The sequence below is a fragment of the Orycteropus afer genome, unplaced genomic scaffold (genome assembly GCF_000298275.1).
Source record: "Orycteropus afer afer isolate SDZICR_OR568_19922 unplaced genomic scaffold, OryAfe1.0 scaffold00059, whole genome shotgun sequence".
Lineage (NCBI taxonomy): Eukaryota > Metazoa > Chordata > Mammalia > Tubulidentata > Orycteropodidae > Orycteropus > Orycteropus afer.
Window position 1 is genome coordinate 4453529 of NW_006921646.1, and position 13277 is coordinate 4466805.

General features: G+C 40.1%; 1 protein-coding gene across 1 annotated transcript in view; it reads right to left on the reverse strand.

Annotated features, from left to right (window-relative positions):
* Nucleotides 1-369: 369 nt before the first annotated feature.
* SLC26A8 (solute carrier family 26 member 8) overlaps nt 370-13277 on the reverse strand; it is a 98721-nt gene continuing 85813 nt past the window's right edge. The window contains 8 exon segments of the mRNA XM_042780754.1: nt 370-786; nt 5649-5827; nt 5921-5975; nt 8909-9283; nt 10513-10647; nt 10760-10852; nt 11795-11864; nt 11941-12047. Of these exon segments, the coding sequence (XP_042636688.1) occupies nt 370-786; nt 5649-5827; nt 5921-5975; nt 8909-9283; nt 10513-10647; nt 10760-10852; nt 11795-11864; nt 11941-12047 (1431 nt within the window).

A 13277-nucleotide genomic window follows, 5' to 3' on the forward strand; every position in this document is an offset into this window, starting at 1 on the left:
GGGAGAAGGTGCAGGAAAGATCCAAAGTCTTCCCAAATGTAACTAGAGTTATATATTTTATTTGAGTCTCATCTCCTTGGCAAAAGGGGGCACAGAGATGCGAGGAGTTAGAGATGGTCTTGTGTGGTGTGTGAAGAAGGAAAACCTTTACTAGAATATCTGCTGAATGTGAAATGAAGTAAGCCTGGATCAGGAATTCAGAGATAATTCTTAGCATTTAGTATTGTGATCTCAGAGTGTGATCCCAGTGCTGAGCGTGGAAGAAAGCAAGCAGATGGAGCAAGTACTGCTAATTTGTATGAAGTCTAGGTTTCCTGACTAAGCAATTGCTGTTTGGGTGGGGAGGATTTGCCAAGGGACCCTGTCTCCTTAGATCCAGTCTTTCCCCCAGGGAGTCTCAGTATCATTGCCCTTGGATGAGTGTAAGTCCATATGTTGATGCCTCCTTTCCACTGACTGTATCCGAGGGTGAGTCTGAGACTGGGGCCTGGGAACTGCAGTCTTATGTGGAGACAAGCAGTACTGCGGAGAATGGGTATAAGCCCTTGACCTGGGTTTGGGCATAGGCTCGGGCTCCGCCTCAGTCTCCACCTCAGTTTCAGGCTCCAGTGCTGATTCAGGCTGTAGCCCATACTCAAGCTCCAGCTCCTGATCCAGGTCTAGGTCCAAATCCAGCTCATTGTCTTGTTCCGACTCTAATATGGGCTCAAACTCTGACTCTTCCACGACTCTATTTTCTGGGATTTCTATATTACTGTTTCTCATTCCATACCTTGATTCTTCATTCTGAAATACACACAATTAGTTAGGTTAAAATTTCCTATTAAATTTGACTTTTGAGCACAAAGAATTTCAGGATTTAAGGTGCCAGAACCATAGGTTTCTGGCAAGATAGAAAAAATTCTTGCCTAAATCTGCTTTTTTCCTTTTTGTACCCTCTGGTTCCTCACTATTCTTCAGGTCCATCAATCCCTAACTCCTGATTTCTTCAGCTTTTTTAACTAGCCTGGATCTCACGGTCAACCATTTAAACAGCAGTGGTCTTGACAGCATTCTGAAACATCTTGATCTTGTTTTGCCAACCCACAATGGAAACCTTGGCAGGGCATGTAAGGGCCTTCATGATCTGGCCTCTTGCCATCTCTTTAAGCTTTATCTCCAGCTGTGGTCCCCACCCTTTGCTCTAGCTATAAAGTTACCCAAAGATACCTGACTACTGCTTACCTTTGCTCATGCTGCTCCCTTTATCTGCCTTGTCTTCATCTCATACACAAAGACAAACAATCAGGATCACAGCTTCCTTTGTGTTCCCATACACTACTGACACTTCTATCATAGTACCAGTAATATATTGCCTTATTTACTCACAAACCTATCTCCGCTATTAGATTGTAACTCCTTGAGGTAGGGCAGTGTGTGGCTCTTGATATCCTCAGTACCAGGCACTAAGCCTGTCATATAGTAAGTGCCCCACAACTGATCTGCGGAATATGCATTCTACAGAATTAACCACTCTTACCCTTTCTGAAATAACTCTCTTGTTTTTCCTTCTACTTTTCTGATTCCTTCTTCCTGTTCTCTTTGTTGCATTCTCTGCTTGATCCTGGGACTTTTCTCTGTCTACACTCTAACCATAGGTAACATCATTTAGTCCTATAATTTTTTACTGCCATCTGTGTTCCAATGACTCTTTGGTTATAATCCTTCCTTTGACCTGCAAGGTCATATATCTATTTGCCTTCTTGACATCTCCACTTGGATGTCTAAAAGGTATCTTAAATTTAATACATCTAAATAGAAATTGCTCCTCTCCTAGTCTTCCCTTCTTAAATACCAGAAAAAATCAATATATTCAATGCCAAATCCTGATATAAGTCCTGATTGAAATATTAAGAAACCAGAAAAATACTTTTTTTTAAAGCTAGCTGTCACCAATAAACTTAATGGAGATACATAAGAAACTATTCTCATTAAATTCAGGAGTAAGACAACACTATCATTATTTCTTAAATTGTTCTGGAATGTCAAGCTAATGCAATAGTATGTGATACTGAAATAAGAATTCCAGTAACTGGAAAGTAAGAGATTAATACTGTTTGTAGAAAAACCTAAGAGAATTAATAATGAAACTCCTCTTAGGATTAGTAAGAGGATTCAGAAAGGTGGCCAAATAATTTTATAAAAATCAATAGGTTTCCTGTAGGCTAGCAATTACCAGTTAGAAAATACAATGGAAAAGAAGATTCACTTTAAAAAAGCAATAAAAGCATAAAATAAAAAGTAGCTAGGATTGTCAATATGAAAAAGCCACAAAACTTTCTATGAAACATTTAACAAGGCTGAAAAAGTGTAGAGACAGCCTATTTTCCTTAAGAGGGAGAAAAAAATACTGTAAAGATAGCAATTCTCTAATTATTTTATAACTTTAATGAAATTCTAATGAAAAGCCCAACAGATTTTGTTGTTGTTGTTGTTCTTGTTTTTGTAGGAACCTGGCAAAAAATTCAAAAATTGGTTTGGAACAGTAAATTAATGAGAATGACTAAGCATATTTTAAAATGGAACACTGATGACACTGGGATTTCTAACCCAACGTTAACACATACTATAAATGAATAGAGATCAGGACACTGTGATACTGAAGCTATACAGAACAATGACCCAAAAATTAAGCTCAAAATAGTTTAGATTTCTTAAGAATATAATATTTAATTAAAACAGAATCTCAAATCAGTGAGGGAAAGATAGCTTATTCAATAGATGATATAGTTCAAAATAGCACTATAGATAAAAAATAAAGATTACTCTTCAACACTATATGCTGAAATAAATTATAACTGAATTTAAAACATAACAAAAAAATAAAAACTATCTGGAAGAAAATGTTATTTATTTATTTTCTAAGTAGAAAAGACTTCTAAACATAAAAAGCAAATGAAAAGAAAAGATCAATAGATATGACTACATAAAATGTAAAAACAAGTATGTCATAATTTTAATGTAAGTATCATAATTATAGTGAAGATCTGGTTGCACTGTGGTTAAGGCATTGAGCTGCTAACCAAAAGGTTGGCAGTTTGAACCAACCAGCTGCTCCACAGGAAGAAACTGAGACAATCTACTTCTGTAAAGATTTATAGCCTTGGAAACCTGATGGGGGTTGCTATGAGTCAGAATCAACTCAATGGCAGTGGGTTTTGGTATCATAATTACATATAAAAATATACAGAAATGTCCACTTAGAATAAAGGCAGATTGTATAATTTAGACCAATTCTTCCACTGTAGGAGCTCTGGCGGTATAGTGTGTAAGGCATTTGACTGCTAACCAGAAGGCTGGTGGTTCAAACCCACCGGCCTCTCCTTGGAAGGAAGTGAGTTTTTTTTTTAGTTTTCTTCCACTGAAGACAACTGGAAGATCTGGGTGAAATATTAAAACAAATAAACAAACAAAAAACCACTTCTGACTGAAGATACCACAAAGGTCATGAGGAATTACTAGGCCAAGATTTTGGAAAAGGCAGAAATCTAGAAAGGTGAACCTGGCATTTGGGGCCACTTTTATCCTAGGGTCTGGAAGTGACACAGAAATGCTGAGTGGTGCTTTTGACAGCTCTAAGAGGTTCAACCAACCCACAACCAACTCACTGCCGTCGAGTCGGATCCTACTCATAGTGACCCCTCCTTAGGTTTCTGAGGCACTATCACTATGGAAGTAGATTGCCCAACCTTCCTTCCAGGGAGTGGCTGGTGGGTTTGAACCATCAGCCTTGTGGTTAGCAGTCACTATGCAACCAGGGCTCTCTGTCTCTAGATGGTTAGAGTTGCAAAAACTGGATGCCAGGGCCTGGTCAGGGAGGGGCTATGGTAAACCTTTCCACAGACTTCAGCTGGGCTTTGGGTCATCTGTATGGCCTAGAAAATCTCAAATCCTGAAACCAGATCCAAGTGACCCTGGATTGTTGGTGCCTACTGAAAAAAATCAAATTCTTTCAAGAAGAAAAATATCATCTTAGGCTTTAAATTATTTCTATAAACATATTCTAAATACAATGTCTGGAATATACCCAGAGATGACCAAGCACACTAGATTGTGATAGTGAAGGATGCAGTTTGAATCTCTAAGGCAGTAGAGTTCTTCAGGTGTGGCTCAGGGATATCAATATTATCTGGTAATATGTTAGCAATACAAATTCTTAGACCCCATCCCAGACCCTCTGAATCAGAAATTGGGGAGATTGTGTTTTAATAGTACATTTAGGTGATTCTGATGAATACTAAAGTTTGAGAACTACTTCAAGTCTCCAAGCATAAGCAAGAGGAACTCCTGTCAGAGATGTACATTGTCATGAGGATTCTTGCTACAGGTGGGGATTTGAACTTAATGAGCTCCGAGGTCCCATCCAGCTAAAAGTTTTGTGATTTTATAAATGGAATGGTCTATAGAGCAGAATAGGGGAATAAATAAATAAATTATATATATATATATATATATATATATATATATATATATATATATATATATATGTTTAAATGTAGCTGGGGGAGGTGTTGTTCTGGATAAGCAAAGGCACCTAGCTTGAGAAATCTCAATAACATAAGGAAAATAATTGGTAATTAATTACTAACAATAAAAATTAAAGAAAAAAAAAAAGAAAGGAAGATAAAGGTCATGTACAAGCTTGAATAATTTTACTTTTCCACTTCCTGGATTTTTTTTTAAAACATTACCATGGCAATACTTTCTTGCCATAAAAAATGCAAATATCGAAATGTGTTAAGTTAAAGAAAGACTCGGGTTAATTTTAAAGTAATTTCTAGTCATCAGATAGTATTTCAGTGCCAATCTGTGTTTTAATTTCCTTTTTTTTGGGGGGGGAGGGGGACTTTTAACTTACATAAACAACTTATTTGAAAACACAAGAAGTAAGCCTAGGCCTTTACTTAATAGTAAAAAACTCACTGCTGTTGAGTTGATTTGACTCACAGTGACCCCTCCTTGGGTTTCTGAGGCAGTAATCTACTTCCGTAGTGATATCCCCTCTGGTTAGCAGTCAAATGCCTTAGGCACTATGCCACCAAAGTTCCCATTGATGGCTAGAAATTCTGGTTTATATGTCATTCACCTTTGCATTTGACCAGGTTGAGTTAAGCTCTTATCACTCACAATCTAAATAATAGCCAAAGTGTTAGACTGGCAGCTGGCAGAGTCAGCTAGGTACTCAGAGCTTTACATGTTAGTTAGTTCATTAGTTTACCGTTCTATTAGTTTATTATTTCATCATTTCTGTTAGTTCACAAATTACCTCGTTTTTCATCCCAAGAGTGGAAGAGGGGGTAGATTCTAGAGATATAGCTAGGAAAGATATTGTAAGTATTTAGTCCTTGTGTTATGAGGATCCTTAGCCCCCTTGCTAGGGTGGGTAAACCCAGTCTTTACTTGGGAAAGGGTTGTGAATGACAAAGATGCCATGACAGTAGGGACACCTGGGGGCTCAATTTCACTGCTACTTGCGAATTAGTAATAGATCATTTCAACATTAAAAATCTGGCATAACCATACTAAACAACTTTTCCAGGACACTGTTCATATCTTTCTGATCAGGCCTTACTCCCCATCCCAACCCCAGATGCTTGACATCATCCAACCTTTTCAGAGTAGGTTTCCTGTATCACTGTCTCAGATTCATCCACGCTTAACTCGGAGGAGTCTGGCATCCTCCTTGATAAGGCAAACAGCACGGCGTCGTGGAGGCTCAGGAACAGCTGGGCCTTGGTGATGCCAGCATCAAAGAAATCGTTCCTCTCAAATGCCCTGACCACAGAAGCTACAAACCAAACCCAGAACACACACAGAGTCAGACACCTGGGGAGTACCAGGGTGCAAAACATAGCCCTCTCATAAGGTGAAGAATACTCACAGTGACACCCTGCAATGAGCACCAAAATGTTGGCGTTTCGGAAAGCACTGCACATCTGTGGGGAGAAAGTAAATCAGTGTTAGGGAGCTTCATGATCAAATAGAGGAAAAAAAAAAAAAAACCACCTCATTGTCAACAAGTCAATTCCAACTCATAGCAACTCCCACTGGGTTTCCAAGGCAGTAAATCTTTATGGAAATAGATTACCCAGTATTCCTTCCATGGAGTGGCTAGTGGGTTTGAACCACCAACCTTCTGGGTAGCAGTCAAATGTCTTAGGCACTACGCCACCAGAGTGTCTTATCAAATAGAAAAGGGCCTGCTAATTGCTGAATTTTAAAACTCCTTTGGTTGTTCACTTGTCTGAAATGCATATAGCTTTACATTCCAATTTAGCTCCAAAACATTTGATCAGTGGATTCTATATGCCAGGAAATGTCTGAAGTGCTAGGAATACAAAAGAGGCTCAGGCTGTCTTCTGTGGAGGTGGGAAGTGACAAAGAGGGCTTCTCATAGTCTCAATGGGGAAAATGTTCATATAAATAGACAATGTTTATGTAAGGAAAGTACCAGGACAGAAGTGGCACAGGTGTGAAAGGAACACACTAGAGAATCCTCATGAAGAACCATTTCCTCATATTATTGCCTAGTGTTTGCATGTGATCCCTTCTGCCTGGAGTTCACTGAACAGAGTAGGCAAAACGTGGCCCACAGATGGCCAAGTGGTACAGTAGGAGATGAAATTTTGAAATTCTGAGGGTTATATTCAGAGCTTCTCTGCAGAGTTCCCTTTAACTTTAGTAAATATCAGATACCCACACCAAACCTGTTGCTATCAAGTCAATTCTGACTCATGATGACCCCATCTGTATCAGAGTAGAACTGTGTTTCTTAGGGTTTTCAATGGCTATGATCTTCCTAAAGCAGATCACCAGGTCTTTCTTCCAAACATCAGATACTGACCTCAAATTTACTTCAGCCACTACATATGCCCTGGGGCAATAAATCTTGACGTTCACCTCAAAGCAAACCATTATTAACCTTAATACTCCAAGATTGAATAGAATCCACATCTAACCCTGAGCACTAAGTTAAAATGTCAAAGGAAACAAAACAGATAGTACTAAGTGGAAACAAGAAAGTCATTCTTGATCATGTAGTAAATCATAAAGTCACTGGTGAAGGGTCACTATGGACACACGCTAAATGATAAACAAATGGAAATGGTAAATTTCATGATATATGAAGAAACTAAAATTGAGTGGCTATCTCCAATAAGAATGGCCTGCTGGAATTTTTCTTAGTGGGTTTAAATTTTCAATTATAAAGTGAACAACATATAATGATTTCTTCCAGTAAGGCATAGAAAGCAATTGTAAAGGAAATGAAGAACACTGCATTTTTAAAATGTAGAAGTACACTGTGAATCTCTGCAGGATATAAGGCAGAGGTGTCTGACACTGCCTCCATGTTGGGGGTGGAGCAGAAAGTCATCAACAGAAGGCAGGTGTGGATGGGTGATGTTAAGGATCAGAACATATGGAGACACCACAAAAAAAGGAGGGGAGAGATGACATAACTGCACTGTGGAACAGGCAGGAAGAGTGATGTAAAGTTAGTTGCTCTAAATTCATGTCCAGGCCCGGCCATTTATTACCTGATAGCTTAAAGGAGAATACAGGCTATCTATCTCTCAGGGATGTTGTGAAAATTAAGTGAGACAGTGTATAAATGTACCCAACTCAGGCTGGCACATAGCAGGCATTTCATAATGTGAATGGAATGAAATCAAAAGTAGCAGTGCAAGACTGGGAGAGAGAGCACAGCCCAGTGCAAGCACCTAAAATGGAAAAATCCCAAAGACAAGAGAATATCAAGTATACTTAAATCTAAAAATGTGGGGGTGGGAATGGGATGGGGGGGACCTAAAAGATGAAAAGCACTTAACATTAATCTCTGGTAAACATCTCATTTTATCGATGAAGAAATTGAGACCCAATGCAATTTAGCAACTTGCCTTGGGTCAAGATGGACCATGAGTAGCAAACCCAGGGCACAGCATACATCTCTAGACCACCAACCAGAGTTCTTGCTGCTGTGAAAGGTTTCCTATTGTCTCAAACCAAAGAGAGACTGGACTCATTTAAGAGTGAACTGGATTTCTTTAGGAATAAGAAGGTATGATGGAATCTGATTTGAGGATAAAAGAAAGAAAATCAGCCAAAGGAGCAAGAGTGAGATAAAGTACATGCAGAGCCAGAAAGGATATATAAGTATATAAGCAGCAGAGTGGCAAGTACTTGGAGACATTATGAATGAAACCAACAGGGTTACTTGTGCAATTAAATTATCTGTAGTATACAAGAAGAAGAGCATTGAGAATAGTCGGAGAAACCAGAGAGTAGGAGAGAAACCAGGAACCAGGAAAACAGCTGCTCTGCTCTTCTCAGCCAAAGACTCAGACCATGAAAAGGGAACCTGGGAAGACAATAAAGGTAGTGGACAGGCAGCCTCAGGTTTGGTGTGTCACTTTATCACAACTCTTCCATCTCTGAGTAAAATGCATCCTAGTGTGTTTTATGGTGCCTGGTTCAGAGCAGCTAAGTAGTAGAGAATTCTTAGTGAACATATCTCTGTAGCATTCAGATATTTCTTGAAAAGATACACAGCTAACTCCCACAATATGCTGGGAGTTGCTGGGCATGGTGAGGATTGCTGTTTCAATGGCATTAAGAGTTTCCTATTTTTTATTCCCAAGAAATAATAATGTATTGTGCTTACTGAACCAACTCCAGAGTCTAGTCTCTCAAAGTTGATTCATTTCCTTTTTATTCTGATTGATCTTAAGCTACTCCAGTGTCTAAGTTTCTGGTGGCTGAGTAATTAATCACATAGCAGCAAATCAGAGACTAACAGGATTTGATAGGGATCTGGGCTGTGGGAGGAGGAGGACATCAGAGCTCTTGCTAAAGCCTCCTCAGTACTTACCTGTCTTAATACCACTGAAGCCTTTAAGTCTACAAAATGGACCATGGTGAAATCCAGGATGATGGTGTGGATGGCGGGCAGAAGAGAAACATCTGAGTAAGGGAGGAGAGATCCACTCCTTCCCTGACCTTCAGCAGTCTCAGTCGGTGATAGCGAGCTGATTCTCAAGGGGTGTTTAGGCCCCCAGACTTTCTCCACCTCCTCCAAGTTTTGTCCTTGATTCCTCTGAGAAACTGAAGATATGGTGTATGGCACTTGCTCATCAGACGTAGTAGATTGGCTTGTGGTCGTGCTCTCGAAGCGTGAGCAGCGGATCAGGTCAATTGAGGAGGAAGACTGACTAGATTTACGATCAAATCGTTCTGTGTAGACAATCTGAGATAACAGAGTTAGGGGATAACTGTGAGAGGATTCAGACAAAGGCTGGAAGTACTTGCCACTCTGCTGCTTCCATTTGCCAGCTCACTTCCTCTCTTAGGAAGCTTCTCCCCAGAGTAGGTTCTGGCCATTTTCACTTGTTCATTTGACTCTCATATCAAGCTCATGACTAAAACCACATTCATCTCTTATTGTCACCATTCATGGCATCCCCCTCCCAACTTTCCTATGTCCATCAATGATATTATTATTGTTCTAGTGACTCAAACTTAAAATCATCATTGATTTACTCTTTTCCCTCATCCCTAGGTTCCAATTGGTCTCCAGTGCTGACTAGTACTTTGAGTATTTCTTCCATCAAGCCCTTTTCTCGATACCTCCTTTCATCAAGGCAACCATCAGAATTCCTGAAGAAGACAAAAAAGACTTGGGAAGGGCAGTCTTTACCTCTCACTCCTTTTATCTCCCTAATAGGCCTCAAAAGCTTGCTATAGTTTAAGCCCAGAATCAAGCACTAGAGATACAATGACAAAAATGATGTGAATGTGGACTCTGCTTTCACAGGAGGGATCACACTCTACCTGGGAGAATCATAACAACATAGATGGACCTAAGGCACATAGTTGGAAATAACAAACATTTTGTAACTCTCCTCAGCTAAAATATCTTCCAAAACCATACCAAACCAAACCCAGTACCATCAAGTCAATTCCGACTCACCGGGTCGCTATGAAAATACCTTCCAGGTGCTATAAAATCCTTATCTGGAATAGTGACCTGCACTGGGTGCTCCTACTTGCACCCTCTGCCATCATTTCCCTGGTCATAGGCAGACATCAGGGGACCCCCAGCCCTTGACCCTGCCCCAGCTGGATGTGAACAACAATCTCTGAGTCACTTATTTTCAGGAATCTAATGGTCAGCTAAAAAGCCAGGGAAGTAGACTCAACCAGGGAATTACTGACACTCTCAACAGGCAGACAGTACTTTCTACACTCATGCAAGTCACTCTCCATAGAGTAGGGGATCAAAGATTCAGAACCGATTCTCCTACCTACTTTCAGGTCAAAACCTGAAAGTTTTTATTTCTGAGTAGAAACCTTTGATTTCCTGTTTTCTGTGGTTCATCTGAAAGTCAAAATCCTTGAGGGGTTTGGATTTTGTTTCTAGAAACTGCTGATGCATCTTATAAAATGTGAGAACAATGCAAGAAAGGAGTTTCTAACCCTGGGCGGTGGCTCTGGTTCATCACAGTTGCAGGAACACTTACAACCCCTTTCTGGGTCTCTGGAGTTACGACCACTGTTACCAAACAGGTGGAAAATTTCTTCTTCTTTAAGACGCACCCTTATCATATCAGTCTGGAAATACAAAAGGGATAATATACTGAGGGTGAGGGGTGGAAAAGAAGGCAAAAGGGTGAGGTGAGGGGTACAGGGCAGGGAGAGAAAGATGGAAGAGGACAGCAGTTACTTCATTTAACAGCTTGTACTTCAGGTGGTGAACATTTACAAATGTAATAGAGTTGCAGCACTGGAAGATTTTCACCCCAGGAATGTGTGTAATCTGCAAGATAAAATGTTAAATTGAGGGAAATTTCTCAGCTCCTTTATGGACTAAGAATAAAAACTGTTTAGACCCAACTACGCATCAACAGATGAATGGATAAACAAAATGCATGCTGTCCATACAACGGAATATTATTCACTCATAAAGAGAAATGAAGTTCTGACATGTGCTATGATGTAGATGAACCTTGAAAACATTATGCTGAGGGAAGTAAGTCAGACACAAAAGAACAAATATTACATGATCCCACTTACATGAGGTATCTGTTGTTATTTGCCATCGAGTCAGACCCGACTCATAGCGACCCCTCCTTGGGTTTCCTTCTGAAGAGTGGCTGGTGGGTTTGAACCGCCAGCCTTCTGGTTAGCAGTCAAGTGCCTTAGGCACTATGCTACCAGAGTTCCCATGAGGTATCTAGACAGACTAATTCATGGAGTCTGAAAGTATTAGATTACCAGAGGCTGGAGGGAATGGAGGGACGGGAAGCTATTGCTTAGTGGGTTTCTGTTTGGGGTGATAAAAAAATTATGGAAATAAATAGCAGTGATAGTTGGGGCGGGGGGGGGAATCTCCTTAGGACCTCCTGGAGAATCTATACTCTTCTTTATTAGAGGCCAGAATGAGAAAATTCCTTCTTCCCACTTCTAGCCCCCTGCTTTTCCTGTTTTCTTCTTCTTCCCTCCATTGCTTTACTCCCTTTTCTTGGTCTTTCTTTCCCTGGAATATATCTTTAAAGAATCCTTCACCAGTTGGCTGCAGTACTATAAAGATTTGCCTGCTGAAGTTCCTGCCTCTACCCTTGTACATCCCTTGCCCCTCTTTCTTAAATAGGTATGTGTGGTGCAGCAAACAACAGTGAAGAAATTCCATGGACAAACTAAGCATCCGGCCTGGCTCACAACCCTTGGGTGCAGAAGTGGTACTGATTTAGAGTCTTACCTCCCGATAGTCACTGATGCTCCTATAAATGTTGGTGTTAGGGATCTGGCCCAGGAGGAAAATCTTAGATCTGAAAAGAAAAAGTACTTGCCATTAGGTCAAAATTGTCTTGCCTTCCTCTGCCTCGCCTCCTATTCCCTGAGTACCTGTGTGACCGAACGGTGATGATGAAGAAGGCAAAAGCTATTGAAACAAGTAGTCCGACGTCCAGTCCCAGAAAAATTGCAGATGAGAATGTCACTATCCATATAATCTTATGAAAAAAGAAAAGGAAAAAAAAGAAAAAGGAAGACCATGAAAACAAGCAGAATTCTGAAAATTACCAGTCCTACCTTTCAACTCACCCTTACTCTCTTTCTTCCTACACCTGGAATTTAGAGAATAAATTCCATAGGCATAAGGACTGGTGCCATTACAAACAGGTTCTCAGTGTCGCACAGCAATCCTTTTATACATCTCTCTTCTACTTTCTCTCTAAACTTCCATTTTCTCATGTGCAAAATAGGAATAATATCTACTTTATAGGCTTTATTGAGATTAGAAATACTGTTTGTAAAGCAACCCACAAAACACAACACTCACAAAATGGTAGCTGCTATTTTAAGATCTATTATTGTTGTTGTTAGCTGCCATTGAGTCACCCTGACTTATGGTGAACCCATGCACAATGGAACAAAACACTGCCCAGACCTGTGCAGGACTTACATTGTTGTGATCCACAGGGTTTTCACTGGGTGATTTTCAGAAGTATATTGCCAGCCTTTTCTTCCTAGTCCATCTTAGTCTGGAAGCTCTATTAATTTTGGCTCTTTCCTCTTTTTTTGACTTGTGCATTTACTGCTATAAATTGGCCTCTGATCACTGCTTTTGCTGTGCCCCAAGGATTTTGGTATGCTGTGTTTTCATTCTCATTTGATTCAAGGAATTTTTTTTTCTTTTTTCTTTTTTTTTATTGTGATTTCGGTGAAGATTTACAGAGCAATCTTTTTTTTTTTATTGTGATTTCGGTGAAGATTTACAGAGCAAATTCACTTTACATACAGCAGTTCACATACACTTTGTCTCATGCCATTGACCACAGTTTACCACAATGCAACAGCTCCCCTCCCTCTTCTTCCCCATAGTTACCTCTTCCCACTGTCCATCCCTCCATACAGCCCTTCCCTCTGAGCTGTCTCCCTGTGCATAAGCAGCCCATCTTTCTCCCATGATGTTCTCTCCAAGGAGAGTATCTACTTGAGGTAAATGTTCAACTCATATGCCTGTATTTGGTTTGGCTGGAAACCATAGGTGTGGGTTCAATTCCAGACCTGAAGGGCAGCTAGGGGCCATAGTTTCAGTGGTTCCACCAGGCTCTATCAGAGCAGCAAAACTGGTCCTCACTTTTTTTTTTTTTCCTCCAAATGATTTTGAGTTTTGTTCCACATTGTTCTCCCTCTCTATCAAGGGTCTCCTACATAGATCCCCTTCCAAGTGGATGACA